The sequence below is a fragment of the Scyliorhinus torazame genome, chromosome 2 (assembly GCF_047496885.1).
Source record: "Scyliorhinus torazame isolate Kashiwa2021f chromosome 2, sScyTor2.1, whole genome shotgun sequence".
Lineage (NCBI taxonomy): Eukaryota > Metazoa > Chordata > Chondrichthyes > Carcharhiniformes > Scyliorhinidae > Scyliorhinus > Scyliorhinus torazame.
The window spans coordinates 265,657,491-265,685,305 of NC_092708.1; the positions used below are offsets into that span (position 1 = coordinate 265,657,491).

Consider the following 27,815-nt stretch of genomic DNA (forward strand, 5'->3'; position numbering starts at 1 on the left):
GAGGAGGAGAGACTCCCACACGGGGAGATCAACGGGAAGGCGGGGGAAGCTGGGGTCAGCAGAAGTCAGCTGACTCACGGAAGTAATACGGGGGGAGCAAAAGAGCTAGATGTGGATCGAGGGGGGGGGGGGGGAGAGGGGGGGATTCTAGGGTTGCTGCTGCACTGTCCGAGGGGGAACTGAAAATGTAAGAGGTGGTCGGGGCGGGGGTTCCCAGCCTGGGTGACTGGAGGGTGCGGGAGGCGCGAGCACGGGACTGGCCTAAGATAGGAGATGGCTAGGGGGGGGGGGGGGGGCAGGGGGTAGGTAACCCCCCAATCTGGCTGATCACGTGGAATGTGAGAGGCCTAAATGGGCCGGTTAAGAGGGCCCTAATGTTCGTGCACCTAAAGGGACTGAAGGCAGACGTGGTCATGCTTCAGGAGACACATTTGAAGGTGGCAGATCAGGTCTGGTTAAGGAAGGGATAAGTGGGACAGGTGTTCCATTCGGGGCTGGATGCGAAGAATAGGGGTGGCAATACTGGTGGGAAAGGGGGTGTCGTTTGAGGCCAAGAACGTAGTAGGTACTTGTACCATAGGTGGTACTGGTGAATGCATATGCCCCAAACTGGGACGATGCTGGATTCATGAAACGGATGTTGGGGCGTATTCCGGACCTGGAGGTAGGGAGTTTGATAATGGGTGGGGATTTTAACATGGTGCTGGACCCAGCATTAGATCGTTCCAGATCTAGGATGGGGACGAGGCCGGCTGCGGCCAAGGTGCTTAGGGGATTTATGGATCAGATGGGGGGAGTAGATCCGTGGAGATTTGCCAGGCCTTTGGCCAGAGAATTTTCTTTTTTCTCCCACGTGCATAAGGCCTACTCCCGGATAGATTTTTTTGTTCTGGGCAGGGCATTGATCCCGAAAGTGGAGGGAACGGAGTATTCGGCCATAGCCATTTCAGACCATGCCCCGCACTGGGTGGAGCTGGAGCTGGGGGAGGAGAGGGACCAACGCCCGTTGTGGAGGTTGGATGTGGGACTGCTGGCAGACGAGGAAGTGTGCGGGGGGGTGCGGGGGTGTATTGAAAGGTATCTGGAGGCTAACGACAACGGGGAGGTGCAGGTGGGAGGCGGTGGTCAGGGGAGAGTTCATCTCCATCAGGGCTCACAGGGTGAAGAGAGAGGGCAGGGAAAGGGAGAGGTTAGTGGGGGAGTTTTTAAGGGTGGACAGGAGCTATGCAGAGGCTCCTGATGAGGGACTACTCAGGGAGAGACAAAGTCTCCAGACGGAGTTCGACCTGTTGACCACAGGGAAGGCAGAGGCACAGTGGAGGAAGGCACAGGGGACGATATATGAATATGGGGAGAAGGTGAGCCGGATGCTGGCACACCAGCTCCGTTAGAGGATGACAGCGAGGGAAATAGGTGGAGTCAAAGATGGCAGGGGAACTACGGTGCGGAGTGCAGGGAAAGTGAATGAGGCTTTTAAAGCCTTTTACGGGGGAAAAGAGGGGGTGCGGCGATTCTTGGATCATTGAGGTTCCCAAGGGTGGAGGTGCAGGAGGTGGCTGGTTTGGGGGCGCCAATTGGGGTGGAGGAGCTGGTTAAAGAACTGGGGAGCATGCAGGCAGGGGAGGCCCCGGGGCCGGATGGGTTCCCAGTGGAGTTCTACAGGAAGTATGTAGACCTGTTAGCCCCGTTGCTGGTAAGGATCTTCAATGAATCAAGGGAGGGGGGGACCCTGCCCCCGACAATATCGGAGGCGACGATCTCTTTGATCTTGAAGCGGGATAAGGACCCACTGCAATGTGGGTCGTATAGACCGATCTCGCTCCTTAATGTAGATGCAAAGTTGCTGGCAAAAATGTTGGCCATGAGGATTGAGGACTGTGTCCCGGGGGTGATTCACGAGGACCAGACGGGATTCGTAAAGGGTAGGCAGTTAAATACTAATGTGCGAAGGCTCCTAAATGTGATAATGATGCCATCGGTGGAGGGAGAAGCGGAGATAGTGACAGCCATGGACGCGGAGAAATCCTTCGATCAGGTAGAGTGGGAGTATCTCTGGGAAGTGTTGAGGAGGTTTGGGTTCGGGGGAGGGTTTATCAGTTGGGTTATGCTCCTGTATAAAGCCCCGGTGGCGAGTGTGATCACGAACCGGCGGAGGTTGGAGTATTTCCGGCTGTATCGAGGGACGAGGCAGAGGTGCCCCCTGTCCCCTCTGCTGTTCGCATTAGCAATTGAACCTTTGGCCGTGGCGTTAGTTGGAAAGGATAAAGTTTGCCTTGAGAGGGTCTGCGCAGGGGTTCTACAGGCGGTGGCAACTGTTCCTAGACCATCTCACGGAGCGTTAGATGAAGGTCGGACAGCAGCAGCAGCAACCCAGGGAGGGGGGAGGGAGGGACATCGTTCGTGTGGAGGGGGGGCGGGGGGGGAAGAATGAGGGGGGGGGGAAGGGGGGGGTTTCTCTGGGGGGCATTTGAACAAGAAAACACATGAATGACCCGGAAACTGACATGTACGGGAAGAATCCAATGTACAAAGTTCTGTATCTTATTGACTTGCCATGTTCATGTCTTGCCATGCGAGTTCTTTTTCTTTTCTTTGTTACGGGGGGGGGGGGCGGTTTTTGTTTGTAAGGTGGAAAATATTGTTCTTGAAAAATTCTTAATAAAAACATTTTTTTTAAAATGAAATGCTGAAGTTTTCTACCTAACAGCTTGACAACATAGAACATACAGTGCAGAAGGAGGCTATTCGGCCCATCGATTCTGCACCGACCCACTTAAGCCCTCACTTGAACTCTATCCCCAGAACCCAATCACTAAGGGCAATTTATCACCTAACCTGCACGTCTTTGGACTGTGGGAAGAAACCAGAGTACTCGGAGGAGAATGTGCAGACTCCGCACAGACAGTGACCCAGCGGGGAATCGAACCTGGGACCCTGGCGCTGTGTAGCCACAGTGCTATCCACTTGTGCTACCGTGCTGCGACAAGATCGACTGATGGCCAGATTAACACCAGACCATTAGATGGCCAGACTTATAGCTGGGTCAGACGGACACCCTGACCAGACCGACAGACGGTCAAACTGACAACTTGATCAGACCATTAGACAGCCAGACCGACCGCCAGACCGGACCGACAGATGGGCCAGACAGACAGTCTGACACAACTAGCAAACGGCCAAACTGACACATGATCAGACCATTAGACAGCCAGACCGAGAGCTGGACCAGCCTGACCGGACTGACAGATGACCTAACTGGCGACTCGGGTATTATTTTAAAACTGACAACTTGACCAAACTATTATATAGCCAGACTGACAGATTGGCAGGCAGACAGCTGAACCAGAAAAGCACTCCAGCCCCATTAGATCCAGAAGAAAACTTGAAAGATGAAATTTATCTTCTGGGACAAGGTCCAGCTCCCAACAGCTTTTACCGCATAGGAAAGCTGAAACTGCCCTTCTTTACCTTACTCAGTCCTCCGGTTGATGTTGTAGGTTTAATACAGCACAGTTCAGACCTTGAATAATGGTCCCTCTACACTGTCTCCATCAGTCACTCCCAGAGCAGGTACAGCACAGGTTAGATACTGAGTTAAATCCCCTCTACACTGTACTATCAAACAAACCCAGGGCATGTGCATCACTGGAAAAGCCACTGTGTTATGATCTCCAAAAGAGACCTTTTAAAAATCAATTAGAACTTCCAGTTAAAGTGGTGAAAGGATGATATAGGATTTCATGTTTTAAGATTTTTACTGTAACAAAAGAGTTTAATCACTCTCACGGCAGCTCGGTAGCATTGTGGATAGCACAATTGCTTCACAGCTCCAGGGTCCCAGGTTCGATTCCCCGCTGAGTCACTGTCTGCGGAGTCTGCACGTTCTCCCCGTGTGTGCGTGGCTTTCCTCCGGGTGCTCCGGTTTCCTCCCACAGTCCAAAGATGTGCAGGTTAGGTGGATTGGCCATGATAAATTGCCCTTAGTGTCCAAAATTGCCCTTAGTGTTGGGTGGGGTTGCTGGGTTATGGGGATAGGGTGGAGGTGTGGACCTTGGGTAGGGTGCTCTTTCAAAGAGCTGGTGCAGACTCGATGGGCTGAATGGCCTCATTCTGCACTGTAAATTCTATGATATGATTAATTCTATGACACTTGACTGAACGCTACCTTTGTAGACAACTTGGGCGGGATTGTCCGAGCCTCCGCACCGAAACCGGGCTCGGCGCGGGGGCGGAGAATGGGCATCAAACCCGAGATCAGGTCCGACGCCACTTCTGCGATTCTCCGGTCCCCAGAGAATCGCCGCCAATCGCGCGCACGTGGTCGTCGAGGCGACGGTCGGGGGCCATTGAAAGAGGCCCCCGCAGCGATTCACCGAGTGCAGCTGGCCGAGTTCCCACCAGTGTAGTTCTCTCATGGTTCCACCTGGCAGGAACTCGGCGTGGCGGCTGCGGACTTGGTCCGCGGCCACCCTGGTACGGGTTGGGGGGATCATTCACTGGGAGGGCCTCCAGGACGGCCAGCCTACCGATTGGGGACCACCGATCCGCGAGCTCGCACTATCTGGGGGGGGGGTCCTCTCTTCTTGGTGACGGTCCGCGGTGTGTGTTGGCCATGTCGCGCGGGGCGGCCGACACAGGATGCTGCCGTGCGCATGCGCGGACCCCTGCCTGGAAGTGCAGTGCCCCATATCGGCAGCTGGAGCTGCGAGGAGCACTCTGGGGCCCTGCTAGCCCCTGCAAATCAGAGAATCACCCTGGACTTTCTCTCCAGGTAAGTCCAGAGTGATTCGCTCGTGTTTTTTCGTGTGCGTGGGGACATAGCCCCATTACCGGAGAATCCCGCCCCTTATACTTTACACCACAAAACAGAACATTCCCTTTCCTCTTTTAGCACAACTGAAAACACACCAGGGGCGTCATTCTCCGACCCCCCGCCGGGTCGGAGAATGGCCGTTGGCCGCCGTGAATCCCACCCCCGCCGAAGTCTCCAGTACCGGAGATTGGGCGGGGGCGGGAATTGGGCCGCGCCGGTTGGCGGGACCCCCCGCTCAATTCTCCGACCCGGATGGGCCGAAGTCCCGCCCAGAAATTGCCTGTCCCGCCGGCGTAAATCAAAGCTGGTATTTACCGGCGGGACCAGGTGGCGTGGGCGGGCTCCGGGGTCCTGGGGGGGGGCGCGGGGCGATCTGACCCCTGGGGGTGCCCCCATGGTGGCCTGGCCCGCGATCGGGGCCCACCGATCCGCGGGCGGGCCTGTGCCGTGGGGGCACTCTTTCCCTTCCGCCTCCGCCACGGCCTTCACCATGGCGGAGGCGGAAGAGACTCTCCCCACTGCGCATGCACGGGAAACTGTCGGCGGCCGCTGACGCTCCCACACATGCGCCGCATTTCCGCGCCAGCTGGCGGGGCACCAAACGCCATTTCCGCCAGCTGGCGGGGCGGAAATCCCTCCGGCGCCTGCCTAGCCCCTCAATGTTGGGGCTCGGCCCCCAAAGATGCGGAGCATTCCGCACCTTTGGGCCGGCGCAATGCCCGTCTGATTGGCGCCGTTTTTGGCGCCAGTCGGCGGACATCGCGCCATTGGGGGAGAATTTCGCCCCAGAGGTCTACTTTACACTGCCCTTTAAATATATGTTCAATTCTCCTGGAACCAGTCCAAGATGATACTTAGCTCCCTAGGGTTTATTTTGTTCTTTTCCTTCCTCAGCCTGGGAACCTTTAATCGAATACTGTCATTCACAATTAGGTGTTTTTCTCCTCGGACATTCTTCATCTAGCTCAAGCTAGGCAAATCTTCCAGCTTCATTTTAAATGCAAATTACTTTGGTCTTTTCACTCCCAGCATGAACTCCCACATGTTGTAGTGGACCACAGCGTTCTGCTTATTGCTGCACCCCTCACAGATCCTGGCAGACTGACATTATTTGTGAGTTTTCAGGGATAACCCGGACCCTTCCCCTCTCTAAGCCCATCTCCATGGCAAAGTGAATTACACGGGCCTCGTGTCCAGGTAGAAGTGCTGATTATCCAAAGGTGTGCAGGTTAGGTGGATTTGCTATGCTAAATTGGTCCTAAGTGGAGTTACAAGGCTGGTATAGGGTTAGCGCCTAGGTAGGGTTCTCTTTCAGAGGGTTGGTGCAGCCTCAATGGGCCAAATGGCCTCTTTCTACACTGTAGGAATTCTATGTCCTTCAGACACCCAACTCGATTTTTATCTTGGAAGTAAATGGACAGTTTAAAATACTGCTGTTTCCAATCCGACATCCTCAATACTTTTCTAGGATGTTAGAGACTCACAGTCTCCACTGTTGGCAAACAAGTGTTTGTTATTCATTCATGGGATGTGGGCATCGCAGGCTGTGCCAGCATTATTGCCCATTCCTAATAGTCCTTTAGAGGACAGTTAAGCGTCAACCACATTGCAACCATATAGCAATGTAAGCTAGACCAGGTAAGGACAGCAGATTTCCTTCCTTGAAGGACATTAGTGAAGCAGAAGGGTTTTTACGAAAATTGACAGGGGTTTTATGGTCATCATCAAACTTTTAATTCCAGATTTTATTGAATTCAAATTCCACCATCTGCAGTGGCAGGATTTGAACCTGGGTCTCCAGAGCATTACTCTCAGTCTCTGGTTAACCAGTCCAATGACAATACCACTTCGCCACCACCTCTCCAAGGGTAAATATCTTGCACCAGGGAAACAGTCTGGGGCCCCGTTAATCTCCCTCTGTTAAACCACCTTCAGAACAGGTCACATGACCCCTTCATTTTACCTTAAAGGCACAATCCGAAAACATCATAATCTTATAAAACTCACAGTTATACAGTGTGGTTTGCCTAGAGCGTCCGATTCATGTCCTGAGAGTGGATGCACCATCCTGTTAAGGATATGGGCAGGCTCGGGAAGCTGGAGGGCCAATCAGGTTTTCCTGCTTGATAGCAGCAACAGGAGGTAAGTGAGGGAGAGGGCACTTCAAAATGTTAGCGCCCTTCAACCAGTTTTGTAAAAGATGAAATCAAAAATTGCATTTGTAGCTAAGTTGCCATTGTGACGGGTTTGGTTGAGTGCCCGGTCAGAGTGGGAGGGTGGTGCCTGGTCAGGGTGGTGCCTGGTGCGGGTGGGACGGTGTGCCTGGTCAGAGTGGAATGGTGCGCCTGGTCAGAGGGTTGCCTGATCAGCTTGGGAGGGTTTGCCTGGTCAGAGTGGGAGGGTGGTGCCTGGTCAGGGTGGTGCCTGGTGCGGGTAGGACGGTGTGCCTGGTCCGGGTGGGAAGGTGTGCCTGGTCCGGTTGGGACGGTGTGCCTGGTCCGGGTGGGAAGGTGTGCCTGGTCCGGGTGGGACGGTGTGTCTGGTCCGAGTGGGACGGTGCGCCTGGTCAGGGTGGGACGGTGTGTCTGGTCAGAGTGGGACGGTGCGCCTGGTCAGAGTGGGACGGTGTGTCTGGTCAGGGTGGGACGGTGCGCCTGGTCAGGGTGGACGGTGCACCTGGTCAGAGTGGGAGGATACGTCTGGTCCAGGTGGGACGGTGAGCCTGGTCAGGGTGGGACGGTGAGCCTGGTCAGGGTGGGACGGTGTGTCTGGTCAGAGTGGGACGGTGCGCCTGGTCAGGGTGGGACGGTGCGCCTGGTCAGAGTGGGACGGTGCGCCTGGTCAGAGTGGGACGGTGTGTCTGGTCAGAGTGGGACGGTGTGTCTGGTCAGAGTGGGACGGTGTGTCTGGTCAGAGTGGGACGGTGCGCCTGGTCAGCGTGGGACGGTGCGCCTGGTCAGAGTGGGACGGTGCGCCTGGTCAGAGTGGGACAGTGTGTCTGGTCAGAGTGGGACAGTGTGTCTGGTCAGAGTGGGACGGTGCGCCTGGTCCGGGTGGGACGGTGCGCCTGGTCAGAGTGGGACGGTGCGCCTGGTCAGGGTGGGACGGTGCGCCTGGTCAGTGTGGGACGGTGCGTCTGGTCAGGTGTGCGGTGCGTCTGGTCAGAGTGGGACGGTGCGCCTGGTCCGGGTGGGACGGTGCGCCTGGTCAGGGTGGGACGGTGCGCCTGGTCAGGGTGGGACGGTGCGTCTGGTCAGAGTGGGACGGTGTGTCTGGTCAGGGTGGGACGGTGCGCCTGGTCAGAGTGGGACGGTGTGTCTGGTCAGAGTGGGACGGTGCGTCTGGTCAGAGTGGGACGGTGTGTCTGGTTAGGGTGGGACGGTGTGTCTGGTCAGAGTGGGACGGTGCGCCTGGTCAGAGTGGGACGGTGCGCCTGGTTAGGGTGGGACGGTGCGCCTGGTCAGGGTGGGACGGTGTGCCTGGTCAGAGTGGGACGGTGTGTCTGGTCAGGGTGGGACGGTGTGTCTGGTCAGAGTGGGACGGTGTGTCTGGTCAGGGTGGGACGGTGCGCCTGGTCAGAGTGGGACGGTGTGTCTGGTCAGAGTGGGACGGTGTGTCTGGTCAGAGTGGGACGGTGCGCCTGGTCAGGGTGGGGCGGTGCGTCTGGTCAGGGTGGGACGGTGCGCCTGGTCAGAGTGGGACGGTGCGCCTGGTCAGAGTGGGACGGTGCGCCTGGTCAGAGTGGGACCGTGCTTCTGGTCAGAGTGGGACGGTGCGCCTGGTCAGGGTGGGGCGGTGCGTCTGGTCAGGGTGGGACGGTGTGTCTGGTCAGAGTGGGACGGTGCGCCTGGTCAGGGTGGACGGTGCACCTGGTCAGAGTGGGACGGTGCGCCTGGTCAGGGTGGGACGGTGCGTCTGGTCAGGGTGGGACGGTACGTCTGGTCAGGGTGGGACGGTACGTCTGGTCAGGGTGGGACGGTGCGTCTGGTCAGAGTGGGACGGTGCGCCTGGTCAGAGTGGGACGGTGTGCCTGCTCCGGGTGGGACGGTGCGCCTGGTCAGAGTGGGACGGTGCGCCTGGTCAGAGTGGGACGGTGCGCCTGGTCAGAGTGGGACTGTGCGCCTGGTCAGAGTGGGACGGTACGCCTGGTCAGGGTGGACGGTGCACCTGGTCAGAGTGGGAGGATACGTCTGGTCCAGGTGGGACGGTGAGCCTGGTCAGGGTGGGACGGTGTGTCTGGTCAGAGTGGGACGGTGTGCCTGGTCAGGGTGGGACGGTGTGTCTGGTCAGGGTGGGACGGTGTGCCTGGTCCGGGTGGGACGGTGTGCCTGGTCCGGGTGGGACGGTGTGTCTGGTCAGAGTGGGACGGTGCGCCTGGTCAGGGTGGGACGGTGCGCCTGGTCAGGGTGGACGGTGCACCTGGTCAGAGTGGGACGGTGCACCTGGTCCAGGTGGGACGGTGAGCCTGGTCAGGGTGGGACGGTGTGTCTGGTCAGAGTGGGACGGTGCGCCTGGTCAGGGTGGGACGGTGCGCCTGGTCAGAGTGGGACGGTGCGCCTGGTCAGGGTGGGACGGTGCGCCTGGTCAGAGTGGGACGGTGTGTCTGGTCAGGGTGGGACGGTGCGCCTGGTCAGGGTGGGACGGTGTGTCTGGTCAGAGTGGGACGGTGTGTCTGGTCAGAGTGGGACGGTGTGTCTGGTCAGAGTGGGACGGTGTGTCTGGTCAGAGTGGGACGGTGCGCCTGGTCAGAGTGGGACGGTGTGTCTGGTCCGAGTGGGACGGTGCGCCTGGTCAGGGTGGGACGGTGTGTCTGGTCAGAGTGGGACGGTGCGCCTGGTCAGGGTGGGACGGTGCGCCTGGTCCGGGTGGGACGGTGTGTCTGGTCCAGGTGGGACGGTGAGCCTGGTCAGGGTGGGACGGTGAGCCTGGTCAGGATGGGACGGTGTGTCTGGTCAGAGTGGGACGGTGCGCCTGGTCAGAGTGGGACGGTGCGCCTGGTCAGAGTGGGACGGTGCGCCTGGTCAGAGTGGGACGGCGTGTCTGGTCAGAGTGGGACGGTGTGTCTGGTCAGAGTGGGACGGTGTGTCTGGTCAGAGTGGGACGGTGCGCCTGGTCAGGGTGGGACGGTGCGCCTGGTCAGAGTGGGACGGTGCGCCTGGACAGAGTGGGACGGTGTGTCTGGTCAGGGTGGGACGGTGCGGCTGGTCAGGGTGGGATGGTGCGCCTGGTCAGGGTGGGACGGTGCGCCTGGTCAGAGTGGGACGGTGCGTCTGGTCAGAGTGGGACGGTGCGTCTGGTCAGAGTGGGACGGTGCGCCTGGTCAGAGTGGGACGGTGCGCCTGGTCAGAGTGGGACGGTGCGCCTGGTCAGAGTGGGACGGTGCGTCTGGTCAGGGTGGGACGGTGCGCCTGGTCAGGGTGGGACGGTGCGTCTGGTCAGGGTGGGACGGTGCGTCTGGTCAGGGTGGGACGGTGCGCCTGGTCAGGGTGGGACGGTGCGCCTGGTCAGGGTGGGACGGTGCGCCTGGTCAGAGTGGGACGGTGCGCCTGGTTAGGGTGGGACGGTGCGTCTGGTCAGAGTGGGACGGTGTGTCTGGTCAGGGTGGGACGGTGCGCCTGGTCAGAGTGGGACGGTGCGCCTGGTCAGAGTGGGACGGTGCGCCTGGTCAGAGTGGGACGGTGCGCCTGGTCAGAGTTGGACGGTGTGTCTGGTTAGGGTGGGACGGTGTGTCTGGTCAGAGTGGGACGGTGCGCCTGGTCAGAGTGGGACGGTGCGCCTGGTTAGGGTGGGACGGTGCGTCTGGTCAGAGTGGGACGGTGCGCCTGGTCAGGGTGGGACGGTGTGCCTGGTCAGAGTGGGACGGTGTGTCTGGTCAGGGTGGGACGGTGTGTCTGGTCAGGGTGGGACGGTGCGCCTGGTCAGAGTGGGACGGTGTGTCTGGTCAGAGTGGGACGGTGTGTCTGGTCAGAGTGGGACGGTGCGCCTGGTCAGGGTGGGGCGGTGCGTCTGGTCAGGGTGGGACGGTGCGCCTGGTCAGAGTGGGACGGTGCGCCTGGTCAGAGTGGGACGGTGCGCCTGGTCAGAGTGGGACCGTGCTTCTGGTCAGAGTGGGACGGTGCGCCTGGTCAGGGTGGGGCGGTGCGTCTGGTCAGGGAGGGACGGTGTGTCTGGTCAAAGTGGGACGGTGCGCCTGGTCAGGGTGGGGCGGTGCGCCTGGTCAGGGTGGACGGTGCACCTGGTCAGAGTGGGACGGTACGTCTGGTCAGGGTGGGACGGTGCGTCTGGTCAGAGTGGGACGGTGCGCCTGGTCAGAGTGGGACGGTGCGTCTGGTCAGAGTGGGACGGTGCGCCTGGTCAGGGTGGGACGGTGTGCCTGGTCAGAGTGGGACGGTGTGTCTGGTCAGGGTGGGACGGTGTGTCTGGTCAGGGTGGGACGGTGCGCCTGGTCAGAGTGGGACGGTGTGTCTGGTCAGAGTGGGACGGTGTGTCTGGTCAGAGTGGGACGGTGCGCCTGGTCAGGGTGGGGCGGTGCGTCTGGTCAGGGTGGGACGGTGCGCCTGGTCAGAGTGGGACGGTGCGCCTGGTCAGAGTGGGACGGTGCGCCTGGTCAGAGTGGGACGGTGCGCCTGGTCAGAGTGGGACCGTGCTTCTGGTCAGAGTGGGACGGTGCGCCTGGTCAGGGTGGGGCGGTGCGTCTGGTCAGGGAGGGACGGTGTGTCTGGTCAAAGTGGGACGGTGCGCCTGGTCAGGGTGGGGCGGTGCGCCTGGTCAGGGTGGACGGTGCACCTGGTCAGAGTGGGACGGTACGTCTGGTCAGGGTGGGACGGTGCGTCTGGTCAGAGTGGGACGGTGCGCCTGGTCAGAGTGGGACGGTGTGCCTGCTCCGGGTGGGACGGTGCGCCTGGTCAGAGTGGGACGGTGCGCCTGGTCAGAGTGGGACGGTGCGCCTGGTCAGAGTGGGACGGTGCGCCTGGTCAGAGTGGGACGGTGCGCCTGGTCAGGGTGGGACGGTGCGCCTGGTCCAGGTGGGACGGTGCGTCTGGTCAGGGTGGGACGGTGCGCCTGGTCAGAGTGGGACGGTGCGCCTGGTCAGAGTGGGACGGTGCGCCTGGTCAGGGTGGGACTGTGCGTCTGGTCCGGGTGGGACGGTGCGCCTGGTCAGGGTGGGACTGTGCGTCTGGTCAGGGTGGGACGGTGCATCTGGTCAGAGTGGGACGGTGCGCCTGGTCAGGGTGGGACGGTGCGTCTGGTCAGGGTGGGACGGTGCACCTGGTCAGGGTGGGACGGTGCGCCTGGTCAGGGTGGGACGGTGCGCCTGGTCAGAGTGGGACGGTGCACCTGGTCAGAGTGGGACGGTGCACCTGGTCAGAGTGGGATGGTGCGCCTGGTCAGAGTGGGACTGTGCGCCTGGTCAGGGTGGGACGGTGCGCCTGGTCAGGGTGGGACGGTGCGCCTGGTCAGAGTGGGACGGTGCGCCTGGTCAGAGTGGGACGGTGTGTGCGGTCCGAGTGAGACGGTGTGTCTGGTGAGAGTGGGACGGTGTGCCTGGTCAGAGTGGGACGGTGCGCCTGGTCAGAGTGGGACGGTGCGCCTGGTCAGAGTGGGACGGTGTGTCTGGTCAGAGTGGGACGGTGCGCCTGGTCAGAGTGGGACGGTGTGCCTGGTCAGAGTGGGACGGTGTGTCTGGTCAGAGTGGGACGGTGTGTCTGGTCAGAGTGGGACGGTGTGTCTGGTCAGAGTGGGACGGTGCGCCTGGTCCAGGTGGGACGGTGCGCCTGGTCAGAGTGGGACGGTGCGCCTGGTCAGAGTGGGACGGTGCGGCTGGTCAGGGTGGGACGGTGCGCCTGGTCAGGGTGGGACGGTGCGCCTGGTCAGGGTGGGACGGTGCGCCTGGTCAGAGTGGGACGGTGCGTCTGGTCAGAGTGGGACGGTGCGCCAGGTCAGAGTGGGACGGTGCGCCTGGTCAGAGTGGGACGGTGCGCCTGGTCAGAGTGGGACGGTGCGCCTGGTCAGAGTGGGACGGTGCGTCTGGTCAGGGTGGGACGGTGCGCCTGGTCAGGGTGGGACGGTGCGTCTGGTCAGGGTGGGACGGTGCGCCTGGTCAGGGTGGGACGGTGCGCCTGGTCAGGGTGGGACGGTGCGCCTGGTCAGAGTGGGACGGTGCGCCTGGTTAGGGTGGGACGGTGCGTCTGGTCAGAGTGGGACGGTGTGTCTGGTCAGGGTGGGACGGTGCGCCTGGCCAGAGTGGGACGGTGTGTCTGGTCAGAGTGGGACGGTGCGCCTGGTCAGAGTGGGACGGTGTGTCTGGTTAGGGTGGGACGGTGTGTCTGGTCAGAGTGGGACGGTGCGCCTGGTCAGAGTGGGACGGTGCGCCTGGTTAGGGTGGGACGGTGCGTCTGGTCAGAGTGGGACGGTGCGCCTGGTCAGGGTGGGACGGTGTGCCTGGTCAGAGTGGGACGGTGTGTCTGGTCAGGGTGGGACGGTGTGTCTGGTCAGAGTGGGACGGTGTGTCTGGTCAGGGTGGGACGGTGCGCCTGGTCAGAGTGGGACGGTGTGTCTGGTCAGAGTGGGACGGTGTGTCTGGTCAGAGTGGGACGGTGCGCCTGGTCAGGGTGGGGCGGTGCGTCTGGTCAGGGTGGGACGGTGCGCCTGGTCAGAGTGGGACGGTGCGCCTGGTCAGAGTGGGACGGTGCGCCTGGTCAGAGTGGGACCGTGCTTCTGGTCAGAGTGGGACGGTGCGCCTGGTCAGGGTGGGGCGGTGCGTCTGGTCAGGGTGGGACGGTGTGTCTGGTCAGAGTGGGACGGTGCGCCTGGTCAGGGTGGGGCGGTGCGTCTGGTCAGGGTGGACGGTGCACCTGGTCAGAGTGGGACGGTACGTCTGGTCAGGGTGGGACGGTGCGTCTGGTCAGAGTGGGACGGTGCGCCTGGTCAGAGTGGGTCGGTGTGCCTGCTCCGGGTGGGACGGTGCGCCTGGTCAGAGTGGGACGGTGCGCCTGGTCAGAGTGGGACGGTGCGCCTGGTCAGAGTGGGACGGTGCGCCTGGTCAGAGTGGGACGGTGCGCCTGGTCAGAGTGGGACGGTACGTCTGGTCAGGGTGGGACGGTGCGCCTGGTCAGAGTGGGACGGTGCGCCTGGTCAGAGTGGGACGGTGCGCCTGGTCAGAGTGGGACGGTACGTCTGGTCAGGGTGGGACGGTGCGTCTGGTCAGAGTGGGACCCTGCTTCTGGTCAGAGTGGGACGGTGCGCCTGGTCAGAGTGGGACGGTGCGCCTGGTCAGAGTGGGACGGTGCGCCTGGTCAGGGTGGGACGGTGCGCCTGGTCAGAGTGGGACGGTGCGCCTGGTCAGAGTGGGACGGTGCGCCTGGTCAGGGTGGGACAGTGTGTCTGGTCAGGGTGGGACGGTGCGCCTGGTCAGGGTGGGACAGTGTGTCTGGTCAGAGTGGGACGGTGCGCCTGGTCAGAGTGGGACGGTGCGCCTGGTTAGGGTGGGACGGTGCGCCTGGTCAGAGTGGGACGGTGCGCCTGGTCAGAGTGGGACGGTGCGCCTGGTCAGAGTGGGACGGTGCGCCTGGTCTGAGTGCGACGGTGCGCCTGGTCAGAGTGGGACGGTGTGTCTGGTCAGGGTGGGACGGTGCGCCTGGTCAGGGTGGGACGGTGCGTCTGGTCAGAGTGGGACGGTGCGCCTGGTCAGAGTGGGACGGTGAGCCTGGTTAGGGTGGGACGGTGCGCCTGGTCAGAGTGGGACGGTGCGCCTGGTCAGAGTGGGACGGTACGCCTGGTCAGGGTGGGACGGTGCGCCTGGTCCAGGTGGGATGGTGCGTCTGGTCAGGGTGGGACGGTGCGCCTGGTCAGAGTGGGACGGTGCGCCTGGTCAGAGTGGGACGGTGCGCCTGGTCAGAGTGGGACGGTGCGCCTGGTCAGAGTGGGACGGTGCGCCTGGTCAGGGTGGGACTGTGCGTCTGGTCAGGGTGGGACGGTGCATCTGGTCAGAGTGGGACGGTGCGCCTGGTCAGGGTGGGACGGTGCGTCTGGTCAGGGTGGAACGGTGCACCTGGTCAGGGTGGGACGGTGCGCCTGGTCAGGGTGGGACGGTGCGCCTGGTCAGAGTGGGACGGTGCACCTGGTCAGAGTGGGACGGTGCACCTGGTCAGAGTGGGATGGTGCGCCTGGTCAGAGTGGGACTGTGCGCCTGGTCAGGGTGGGACGGTGCGCCTGGTCAGGGTGGGACGGTGCGCCTGGTCAGAGTGGGACGGTGCGCCTGGTCAGAGTGGGACGGTGTGTGCGGTCAGAGTGAGACGGTGTGTCTGGTGAGAGTGGGACGGTGTGCCTGGTCAGAGTGGGACGGTGCGCCTGGTCAGAGTGGGACGGTGCGCCTGGTCAGAGTGGGACGGTGCGCCTGGTCAGAGTGGGACGGTGCGCCTGGTCAGAGTGGGACGGTGCGCCTGGTCAGAGTGGGACGGTACGCCTGATCAGAGTGGGACGGTGCGCCTGGTCAGAGTGGGACGGTGTGTCTGGTCAGAGTGGGACGGTGCGCATGGTCAGGGTGGTACGGTGTGTCTGGTCAGAGTGGGACGGTGTGTCTGGTCAGAGTGGGACGGTGTGTCTGGTCAGAGTGGGACGGTGTGTCTGGTCAGAGTGGGACGGTGCGCCTGGTCAGAGTGGGACGGTGTGTCTGGTCAGAGTGGGACGGTGCGCATGGTCAGGGTGGTACGGTGTGTCTGGTCAGAGTGGGACGGTGCGCCTGGTCAGGGTGGGACGGTCCGCCTGGTCAGAGTGGGACGGTGCGCCTGCTCAAGGTGGGACGGTGTGTCTGGTCAGAGTGGGACGGTGTGTCTGGTCAGAGTGGGACGGTGTGTCTGGTCAGAGTGGGACGGTGCGCCTGGTCCAGGTGGGACGGTGTGCCTGGACCGAATGGGACGGTGCGCCTGGTCCGGGTGGGACAGTGTGCCTGGTCTGAGTGGGGCAATGTGCTTCGACCGCTTTTGACCGTGTAACTGGACCTGTGACTCTGCCTATTCCTTGTGGGACTGTGTGCCTGGACCAGCAAGTTTTTACAAATGTAATCTCTCACCAGGTGTATGTCAATGCTATACCAAGATGCCAATTGGTCCCGGAAGGATTTGAAAGAGCCAATTGAGACTGTCAAGCAACAAGTGACCAAGAGCAAGACCAGTGCCCTGTCCAAAGATCGCTTGGGCTATTACATCAATGCTTTGGTAGAGAAGAGTCGATCAGGGCACAATGTGTCAATTACAGACGTGTGGGGGCTCATCATTGAATCATTTCTCTTTGGAAAGGTATAGTGATAGGTAACCTCTGTATCTTACTCCAACTTTATTCCCCCCTAACAGCACCATGGATGTACTTAAATCTCAAGGACTGTGTAGTGGTTCCTGTAGTGATCTGTATATCTGCAGGTATGTAAGGGGTTAACATCTGTAAGTGAGTACTAGATAACCACTAGATGGCAACACTAGATATATAAACTACACTCATAGAGGGTTCCAGCCTCTTCGTATCAGGAGTGACTAGTGAACAGCGTTTTAGAGATATAGCTTGGTGAGCAGATGTAGTTAATTAAACATTATATATACTCAATCTTATTTATCTAATCTTTAGTTATAGTTGTAGAAGAGTGAACAAACTCATAGTTAATTTATAATCGTTACTCAAACAGTATTTGCTTTATTTGAAGATTTTGAGTGTTACTGAACATCAAGACGACCATTCTGGCAGTAAGCAAAAGAGTAACAAGATATTACTAAATGTAATATAACAGTTCCATGCAGCCTACCAACTTCTCAACGGCAGTCAGAGATGGGCTTTAAATGCTGGCCTGGCCAGCGTGCCTACATCCCAAGTACAAATATAAAGAAACATTAATCCATCAGTACCGCCACCTGTGGTCATTCTGTGGTGGTGTAACACTGATCTGCTCAAGTACTCTTCTGCTTATTTCTCCATGTCTCCCGAATCTGCATTTTCTTCTTGATTGGCAGAACCTCCAATTTTCAATTTCGGCGAACTGTATATCTAGGGAGAGAATACATCATGGGCGGGATTCTCTAATAATGGGGCTATGTCCCCATGCCGGCGTGAAAACCGGTGCCAACGGCCCCCGAAAGTGAGGAATTCTCACCTTTCCAGGGGGCTAGGTTGCTGCCGGAGTCATCCCCGCAGCTCCAACCGGTGGGGAACGGCCCCCGCGAGTCCGGCCAGCGTATTCCCGCGCATGCGCGGAATGGCCGGCGTGATTCAGTGCATTCGCGGGGATTCCCTTCTCCGCGCCGGCCCCCGGGCAATATGGCGGAGCCCTACAGGGGCCCGGCGCGGAGTAAAGTAGGCCCCCACGGAACCAGCCCGGCGCCGATCGGTCGGCCCTGATCGCGGGCCAGGCCACCGTGACCACCACCCCCAGGAATTCCCCCGCACACTCACATTCCAGGTCCTGTGTGGGAGGTGAGTAATTCACGCCGGCGAGACTCGGCCAAACTCGTCGGCCACTCGGCCCATCGGGTTCTGGAGAATCCGCTGTCAACGGCCCTGACTGGTGTGGCGGTGATTCCGCCGGAGAATGGGGAAGCCGGCGGCCCCCCTCCTGGCCAAGGTGGTTTCCAGTTGCCCCGATGATATGTGCTTAACGGAAACACAAGTCCTCTTAACAAGTCCTCTTTCTGCAATATCCTCGGCCTGTAAGCAGCCATTGTCCCTGAAGGTTCCAACTCCTCCGCCTTCACCACTGAACATACACTGGTTCTACCATTAGCCATGATTCAGTACCTGAGATCATTCTGTACCATGTGAAAATGTGCTTTAAAGCCCGATAAATACTTTTGAAATACATTCTCATGTTGTCATGAAGGAAACACAGCCAATTGGAACACAGCAAGTTACCTCAAACTGAAATTACATAAACAACCAGATCGTTTGTTGTTCTGGGTTGGTTGCAGAATAATTATGTTTCCACCTGAGGGCAGATTGAACCTTGGAGTAAAGTCTTATCTGAGAAACATCAGCTTCGACAGTGCTGCTGTGCCTTCGTCAATAAATACTGAACACTCATAGTTACCTTCTTACATGATTGGGTTTGTTCACACTATTCCTGAGATATTACTTTAAAACTTTGGAGATTACACGTCTTAGAGATTTCATCTACACTTCAGAGATGTCATCTACAGTTCGGGGGCTGGATTTTCCGTGAGGTGACACCGAAACGTGATCGGCCGGAGAATCAGCTCCGACGCCGAAATTTGGCCTGACACCGTTTTCATGCCAATTCAGCATTCTGTCGACCCCCAAAAACGACGAAATCGCAGCGCCCGCCGCACAGCCCGAAAGTACAGTATGCATCTCATTATCGGTCATTACGACCGATCCTCCGGGGCCTCAGCGATTCAGCGCCTCGGATAGGCCAAATTCCCGACGGCGTACATTTGGCATAAAGAACCGTAACTAGGCAGTTGAGTGAAGTGACAGTGAAAATTGCAGAGGTGCTGGCCATAATTTTTCTGTCTTCCTTAACCTCGGGAGTGCTGCCAGAGGACTGAAGAATTGCAAATGTTTGTTATCTCTTGTTCAAATAAGGGTGTAAAGATAAGCCTAACAACTACAGGCCTCTCACTTTAACTTCTGCGGTGGGAAAACCTCTAGTGCCAATAATTTGGGCCAAATTTAAGGGTGAAATGGACAAAAGCAGGTTAATTAAGCAAAGCCAGAATGGATTTCTTAAGGGAAAATTGCGTTCAACTAACTTTCTGAAATTTTCTGAAGAGGTAACGGGGCAGTGTTGTGATGTGGTGTAGCGACTGCGGCAAGAAAGGACACTTTGCCAAAGCTTGCCAGGCCAGATCCAAAATCTCTAAATCACAGGCCCGACTTTCAGACTCACAGGCCCGCAGCATGCCTGCCGGCACCGCCCCCTCCGGACGTGTCATCTGCCTCGTGCTGTCAGTGGGGGCAGCCACCTTTGACTCTACCCAAGACTCACAGGGGCCGCCATCTTGGTCGCCATCTCCCGTGTGCGACTCATGGGGGCCGCCATCTTCATTGCCGCCCGACACGTGCGACCGACGGGGGCCACCATCTTCATCGCCGCCCGACGGGGGCAGCCATCTTGGCACCACCCCACAACCTCCAACCACGCCGGCACCCTCAACCAGTCACGCCCCAAGCACCTCAGGAACCCGATGATGACTGTCCGGGTCAATGGGCACAAAACGCCCTGCCTGTTTGACTCTGGGCGCACCGAGAGCTTTGTACATCCAGACACGGTAAGGCGCTGTTCTCGCCAAATTTCCCCCGCATCCCAAACAATCTCCCTCGCTTCCGTATCGCATTCAGTGCAGATCCGGGGGTACTGTGTCGCGAACCTCGTGATACAAGGCGCTGAGTACGCCAATTTTAAACTATATGTCCTCCCCGATCTCTGTGCTCCTCTCCTGGTGGGACTGGACTTCCAGTGCAACCTCAGGAGCCTGACCCTGAAGTTCGGCAGGCCCCTACCCCCTCTCACCGTATGTAGCCTCGTGACCCTAAAGGTCGACCCGCCCCCACTCTTCGCAAACCTCACCACCGACTGTAAACCCGTCGCCACCAGGAGCAGGCGGTACAGTATCAAGGACAGGACTTTTATCAAGTCCGAGGTCCAGCCGCTCTTGAGGGCGAGGATCATCGAGGCCAGTAATAGCCCCTGGAGAGCCCAGGTGGTGGTCGTTAAGCACCGGGGAAAAGAACCGGATGGTTGTAGACTACAGCCAAACCATAAACCGGTACACGCATCTCGACGTGTACCAGGGACTGCCAAATCTGCGCGGAGTGTAAGCCACACTTTTATCGACCAGATAAGGCCCACCTGGTGAAGGCATCCCGGCCCTTTGAGCGCCTCAGCATCGACTTCAAAGGGCCCCTCCCCTCTACCAACCGCAACGCGTATTTTCTCAACGTCGTTGACGAGTACTCTCATTTCCCCTTTGCAATCCCATGCCCCGACATGACCGGGGCTCCTTGTTTATGAGCGACGAACTGCGTCAGTACCTGCTCGGTAAGGGCATCGCCTCGAGCAGGACTACCAGTTACAGCCCCTGGGGAAACGGACAGGTGGAGAGGGAGAACGCAACGGTATGGAAGGCTATCCTCCTGGCCCTACGGTCTGGGCCAGTTTCCCTTTGGCAGGAGGTCCTCCCCGGCGCGCTCCACTCCATTAGGTCACTCCTTTGCACAGCCATGAACGAGACCCCTCATGACCGCCTATTTGCTTTCCCTAGGAAATCCACCTCTGGGGTCTCGCTTCGTCCTGGCTGATGACACCGGGGCCTGTACGCCTCCGAAAACACGTGAGGAGCCATAAGTCCGACCCCCTGGTCGAGAGGGTCCAGCTCCTTCACGCCAACCCCCAGTATGCCTACGTGGCGCACCACGACGGACGACAAGATACAGTCTCCCTCCGGGACCTGGCACCCGCAGGCTCCCCTACGACCATCCACCCCACCCTACACTGAACATCGTCCCTGCATGGCCTACACCCCCCCCCCCCCTTCCTGCACTCCCCCCATCGCTGACCTACAGGGGTGAAGCTCCAGAAGACACGCTCCCGGAGTCAACACCTGTGCCCACAGCGACGAGTTCAACACCCGTGCCCGCAACGAAACCAGAGCTCAGGCGATCGCAGTGAACGATCAAGGCGCCGGGCAGACTCAACCTGTGAGCCACTTAACCCTCGCTGGACTTCAATTTTTTAACAGGGGGTGAATATATTACGGCAACCATTCACCACTGTATTGCATTACATTATATTGTACTATGCTGATGCCCTTGTGGGCTCCACCTATGGACCATTGTATTACATTATATTACATTGTATCATGTTGGTGCCCTTGTGGGCTCTGCCCCTGGCTCCGCCCCTCGGGGGAGGTACATAGAGCTGCTGCCCTGCAGGCGGCTCTCAGTGCAGAGCAGTCGCAGGCAGGCACAGTTCTAGCTGATTAAAACCACTGTTCACTTCAACTCACCGTCTCGTGTGAATTGATGGTCGCATCATGGAGTTCCCCAGGGGTCAGTGTTGGGACCCTTGTTTTTCCTGATATAACTTAATGATATAGACCTTGGTGTACAGGACACAACTTCAAGATGTGCAGAGGATACAAACTTGAGCCAGAATTCTACTATAAAGTTCATACCTGCACCGACCCGGAAGCGTGCGAAAGGCGTTGAATGCACAACCCGACATTATCATGTACACGTGCTATACTCAACGGATGCAAGTCGGATGTGTACCTGACGGCAATTAAATGTCAATTTAAACGCCAATTAACCTGGATTTTACATTGCTCATGCGATTTTTAGTTTGGTACACAATCTGTTTCTGCCAATTTGTCATCCAAGGGCTGAATAAAATGAGGCAGGAGCTAAGGTGGCTGAATTGGTAGAATTATTGAGCGTTTGATGTCTGCTTATGCGAGAGTTTTGTGAACATTTTCACTGCTTTCCTTTGACGTTTGTGCATATTGACCAGACTTTTAAGGACACTTCAGTCTTGTAACATCACTCTGAGATTTCTAACCCGTTGGCACCTGGATTGCCTGGGTCCGCCCCATTAGCATCTCAGCAGTTGAGGTATTGTGTGCTCAGCAGGAGCATCTCCTTTGAGAAGGAAGAGAGGGGGGGGCCACGTGGGTTTTCTTGCTCATCCCTAATTGACCTAGAGACGGTAATGGTGAGCTACCTTCTTGAACCGCTGCAGTCCATGTGGTGCAGATACATTTACTGTGCTGTTAGGGAGGGAGTTGCAGGACTTTGACCCAGCGACAGTGAAGGAACGGCGATCGATTTCCAAGTCAGGATGGTGAGTGAGTTGAAGGGGAACTTCCAGGTGGTGGTGTTTCTATGTATCTATCCTTGTCCTAGATGGTTGAGGTCGTTGGCCTGGAAGGTGCTGCCTAAGAAGTCTTGGTGAGTTCCTGCAGTGTATCTTGTAAAGGGTACATACTGTTGCTACTGTGCGTTGGTGGTGGAGGGAGTGAATGTTTGTGGAAGGGGTTCCAATCAAGCAGGTTGCTTTGTCCTGGGTGGTGTTGAGCTTCTTGTGTTGTGTGGACTTTCCATCACATTCAGGACTTGTGCCTTGTAGGTGATGGGCAGGTTTTGGGGAGTCAGGTGAGTTACTTGCCACGGGGTTTATAGTCTCTGATCTGCTCTTGTAACTACAGTATTTATATGGCTAGTCTAGTTTTTCTGGACAATGGTAACCCCCAGGATGGTGATAGTGGGGGATTCAAAGAACAACAAAGAACAAAGAAATGTACAGCACAGGAACAGGCCCTTCGGCCCTCCAAGCCCGTGCCGACCATACTGCCCGACTAAACTACAATCTTCTACACTTCCTGGGTCCGTATCCTTCTATTCCCATCCTATTCATATATTTGTCAAGATGCCCCTTAAATGTCCCTATCGTCCCTGCCTCCACTACCTCCTCCGGTAGTGAGTTCCAGGCACCCACTACCCTCTGCGTAAAAAACTTGCCTCGTACATCTACTCTAAACTTTGCCCCTCTCACCTTAAACCTATGCCCCCTAGTAATTGACCCCTCTACCCTGGGGAAAAGCCTCTGACTATCCACTCTGTCTATGCCCCTCATAATTTTGTATACCTCTATCAGGTCGCCCCTCAACCTCCTTCGTTCCAGTGAGAACTTCAGTGATGGTAATGCCATTGAATGTCAATGGGCGATGGTTAGATCCTCTCTTGTAGGAGATGGTCATTGCCTGGCACCTATGTGGCGCGAATGTAACTTGCCACTTGTCAGTCCAAGCCTGAATATTGTCCAGGGGTTGCTGCATTTGGACATGGACTGCTTCATTATCTGAAGAGCCGCGAATGGTGCTGAACATTGTGCAGTCATCTGCAAACATCCCACTTCTGACCTTATGATAGAAAGGAGGTCATTGATGAAGCAGCTGAAAATGGTTTGGCCTCAGGACACTACGCTGAGGAACTCCTACAGTGATGTCCGAGGAATTAGATGACTGACCTCCTACAACAACAACCATCTTGGTCAAATGCTGCCTTGATGTCAAGGGCGTCACTCTCAGCTCACCTCTGGAGTTAGCTCTTTTGTCCATGTTTGAACCAAGGCTGTAATGAGGTCAAGAGCCCAAACAGCTTCAGTCAGCAGGTTATTGCTATTTTTGTTATTGCAGGCATCAACTCAGGGACAGGTCTTTGGAAGGAGAGGCGCATGCACAGCAAGTTTAGGGCAAGGAGGACATCTCTGCAGAAGATGTAATATCCAGCTGCCAGGGTGTACAGGTTGCGATCCCACTACTTCAAAATGACTGAGGTCCAATTCAACAGGAGGCTCGGGCGTTTACGCAAAGCCATCACATCCATATGCCAGATGATTGGGCTAAGCCTCTAACTGTGTGAGTAGATATCCAATGCCCGTAGCTCTCAAGGTCACTGAAGCCCTGAATGCTTATGCCTCTAGATCTTTCCGAGGTCTATGGGTGATCTTTGCGGAGACTCTCAGTCAACTTTGCATAGCTGCGTCAAACTGGTGGCTGACGCTCTGTTCAGCTGGGTAAGCATATTCATCCATTTCAGGATGGACCAACCCAGTCAGGCTGAGCGGGCCAGAGACTTTGCAGCCATTGCAGGGTTCCCCCACATCCAGGGTGCCATCGATTGCACCATGTGGTCATCAAGCCGCCAGCTGGCCACCTTTGTCAATAGAAGGGGTATCAGTACATGAAAATTCAAATTGTGTACGAACACAGGACCCAGATGTGCGCGATAACCTGCAGTTCCCACAATGCCTGTGGGGTTGGGGGGGGGGGGGGGGGTGGGGGGAGTGGAGCGGAGCACCCACTGGACCAGGAAGACACTGCAGACACTTGGTGAGGCTCTGCCGTTTACAGGCAGTGATCTGAGGGCATTGACTATGTGAGGGTTTTCCGTTCCGATTGCAACCCCAGGAACCCATGATTCTGCTCCTGGAGCTATCTCTCCATGAGGGTCACCAACCTCTTAGTGGGTGAGGCTGTGCGTTAAGAGCACAGTGACAATGCAGTGCTCGTGCTCCATAAGGACTCCTCCATGACAGAGAACATGGCATGCAGGGTTGTGAGAGTGAGACCCAAGCAGACATGGGGAGAATGTGCAAATTCTACACGGACAGTGACAGGGGACCAGGATCAAACCTGGGGCCTTGGTGTCGCGAGGCAGCAGTGCTAACCACTGAGCCCCCATGCCGCCTTATGCCTGCTCCAATGTTAATGGAGGGTTCTGGGTTTCCCGGCTGGCTTTGGAGGGTGACTTATTCTGAGGGAGGAAAACCATCCATCAGTATTATCGCTGCTCACACAGTTAATGTCCATGAACTGTAGCCGGGTGTGAGTGATATCAACAGCATCACAGAGCCTTAGTGATTTCTGAATCATTGGACACTGTTTCTCGGAAGTCGGTATAAGGGATGAGGCAAGCTTTCATTCTTTTCACTCTCCTCCTGTCCCGCTTCTGTCCAATGGACTGTTAACCTTCCTCAGACACTCTAGCCCGTCCACAACCTGAGTACCTCCCTCTTCGCTCACATTCCTGCTCCAAGGCTCCCAGCTCATGTCTTGTGAGATTATCCAGGTTTTCCACCCCATCACCAGTGACAGATCGCTCTGCATTGTTGTGGCTACGTTTCTCCTGTAAGTGCTTTCAGTACTCCTTTCAGTATTCAATCCTCCACCTCCAAAACCATGCCGCGCTGTCCCCTACCCCCCTTCACCCCCGAGGACCATCTGGATGTTCCTAATACAAGAGTACACTCTTGGATGGTCCCAGGACTTCGGATCTTCTCTTCCAGCCTTAACACACTGCAGAGGTATGTTCTGAAATTCTGATTCCTATATCCGTGAACGCAACTAAGGAGGGGCACCCTTCCTCACTTCTCCACACTGGACCACACCAACTCAGTACTCACCCTGGTCGAGCGCAGAAAATCATTGAACTGTTTACAGCACTGAATTCATGTGCGGTGGGCCAAGTTATGCCCACTGACCTCAGCTGCCACTTCTTCCCAGACCTTCGAGGTGGGGTGGCCTCCTCTTACGTTAGGATGCTCCGCTTGGCACCCCCCCCCCCCCCCCCCCCCCCTCTCAGCAAGAGCATGGAGGCAATCATCTAAGAAACGGGACTTGATACCCACCTGAGGGTGCCCTATCCCCTGGGGTGTCTTCCAGGTTCCTGCTGCCATAATGTAGACCTCCCTCTGACTCCTCGGATGTCTTCCGCGATCTCGGGCAGCCGTCTTTAAATGTCCCAACCTTTGGACTTGATGCCTGCCATGCTCCCACCCCAGCCAACCTCACTGATCCTCTCTGGATGCGTTTTATGCTAGTTTCCAGGATCTCGGGCAGAACCGGAAATGACATTTGCTTCCAGTCCTGCCTGCCATGCGCGCACATGTCGTGTAAAATTCTTGCCTTGGAATCATTGTGAACTGTGAAGAGGGTAGTGTCGAACTTCAAAGGATCATAGGCAAATTGGTGAAATGGGTGGATAGGTGACAGTTGAAGTTCAATGTCGATAAATGTGAAGTGATTCATTTTGGTAAGAAGAAATGGAGAGACCATATAAAATAAAGGATACAATTCTAAAGGGGTGCAGGAGCAGAGGGACCTGGGTGTGTATGTGCATAAATCTCAGGACAACTTGAGAGGGTGGGTGGTAATGCAGATAGTATCCTTGACTTTATTTATAAGGACACAGGGTACAAGAGCAAGGAGGTTATGTTGAACTTGTATAAGACATGAGTTTGACCTCAGCTGGAGTATTGCATCCAGTTCTGGGTGCCACATCTTAGGAAGCATGTGAAGATATTGGAGAGAGTACACATAAATTGCTCTTTTAAACACTGAAGTTGAGATCATGTCATGAGGGTCCTCATCATGCATATTGATGCTAATTGAACAGCAAACACGGAGGAAAAATGCTAAAGAGACGACTGAGTTTAAATAGTTGCCGACAGACTCACTGCATTCTTAGGAAACCCACCTGTCTCATCCCATCCCTGCATTAAAATCCAGTCCTGAGTGTCAGCCAGAGTGTCAACCAGATTGCCGACGATAACCAGGGGTTTTTCTTTGTCTCACGTTATAGATGGTGTGAGTGACATCTTGGGTGGGCCTCGATTCTAGGAACTTTGAAGAAGGATGGGATAACCCCCTGTGGTGGAAATGGCTGACTTGAGAGGAAGTGGGGGGGGGGGGGGGGGGGGGGAGCGGTGCGAGTGAGAGATTCACGATCAGATTAGTCACCGGGACTGTCAGTGAGACATCGAGAGTTTTCTTTCATCTGAAGAATTTAAGGACCGATGTGGCTTAAAGTAATGTCTTTGTATTTAGGAGGATAAAACCAAGCTGTCAGACCAGCAGATAGCTGTGAGGAGGGGACAAAACCCATATCCCATCTACGCCAGTCTTAACGTGAGGTCGGATCTCAGCGTTGCGGATTTTGGAGGTACAGTTCTTATGCAGGGGGAGTTTTTTTTTAATTTAGAGTGGCCAATTCTTTTTTTTCCAATTAAGGAACAATTTAGCGTGACCAATCCACCCTCCCCTACAAATCTTTTTGGGTTGTGGGGTGTGACCCACGCAGACACTGGGAGAATGTGCAAACTCCACACGGATGGTGACCCGGGGCTGGAATCGAACCCGAGTCTTCGGCGCCGTGAGGCACAGTGCTAACCACTGTGCCACCGTGTTGCCCATGCAGGGGGAGTTTTTAATAGGTGTTTGAAGGTGAGGGGTGTGCAAAATGCACCAAGCCAATTTGCCAATGTGTTCCAGCCTCTGGCTACTTTTCCCAGTGGTGGGCTGAGTGATGCCGGTCAGAGCCCAGGAGGGGAAGCTAATTGAGTTGGATAATAAAGCACTTAACTTCCAACTTTCACCGACATTGCCATTTTCCCAGTGTCACACGGGCCCCATGCCCGGAGCTCTGAGAGTGGTGAGAGAGTTCAAGGCCTGCTAACCTTGAATATCAAAAAATGGCAAAGCTGATGCCTTCTGCGAACAGAGGCTTGCCATTGCATGATGAGCTTGTGTAGACTGATGTCTCAAATAATACTGGCTGTGCTACAATCAGACTGACCAGACAGGGCCTCTGTTACGTCACTGCCGATCTAACTATTGTCCCCTCGGCACCATTTTCACTGCAGACCAGAAGTGAAGGCTGCCAACCACCTTTACAATGGGACATGCTGAATCGATCTCCCGTCTCCTCGAGCCGACCACTGTCCCCAGTTGGGCAGCGATCCTGGAGGTAGGTTCTTAATTGGCCGCCTTCAGGAAGATTGACCAGGAAGGTGTGCTGGTGCTGCAAACAGGGTCAGGAACCAAAAATGGTCCAGACAACTCAATAACTTCTACATCTGAAAAAGTCTGCCCTATAATCCAACAGATGCCTCTCGAACTGTGAGCCAGTCAGTTTGAGGTTTCATTTAGATCTGCTGAGGTGGGAATTTTCACTAGAGAACCCCTGCCTCTTACCATGGGGTACATAGAATGTGACTAAGCCCTGTTGATGTTGCAGGGAGAATGCAGTTAATATCTAGATGATTTGGAGTTGGAGACCAAGGGCAATGTGTCCAAATTTGCAGACGACACCAAGATAAGCGGTAAAGCAAAAAGTGCAGAGGATACTGGAAGTCTGCAGAGTGATTTGGATAGGCTAAGTGAATGGGCTAGGGTCTGGCAGATGGAATACAATGTTGACAAATGTGAGGTTATCCATTTTGGTAGGAATAACAGCAAAAGGGATTATTATTTAAATGATAAAATATTAAAACATGCTGCTGTGCAGAGAGACCTGGGTGTGCTAGTGCATGAGTCGCAAAAAGTTGGTTTACAGGTGCAACAGGTGATTAAGAAGGCAAATGGAATTTTGTCCTTCATTGCTAGAGGGATGGAGTTTAAGACTAGGGAGGGTATGCTGCAATTGTCTAAGGTGTTAGTGAGGC

General features: G+C 56.7%; 1 protein-coding gene across 1 annotated transcript in view; it reads left to right on the forward strand.

The window, feature by feature from the left end:
* LOC140407206 (cytosolic phospholipase A2 zeta-like) overlaps window positions 1-27,815 on the forward strand; it is a 345,625-nt gene that overhangs the window by 275,528 nt on the left and 42,282 nt on the right. The window contains exons 22-23 of the mRNA XM_072494873.1: window positions 15,888-16,110; window positions 26,200-26,314. Of these exons, the coding sequence (XP_072350974.1) occupies window positions 15,888-16,110; window positions 26,200-26,314 (338 nt within the window). The remainder of the gene's footprint in view (window positions 1-15,887; window positions 16,111-26,199; window positions 26,315-27,815) is intronic.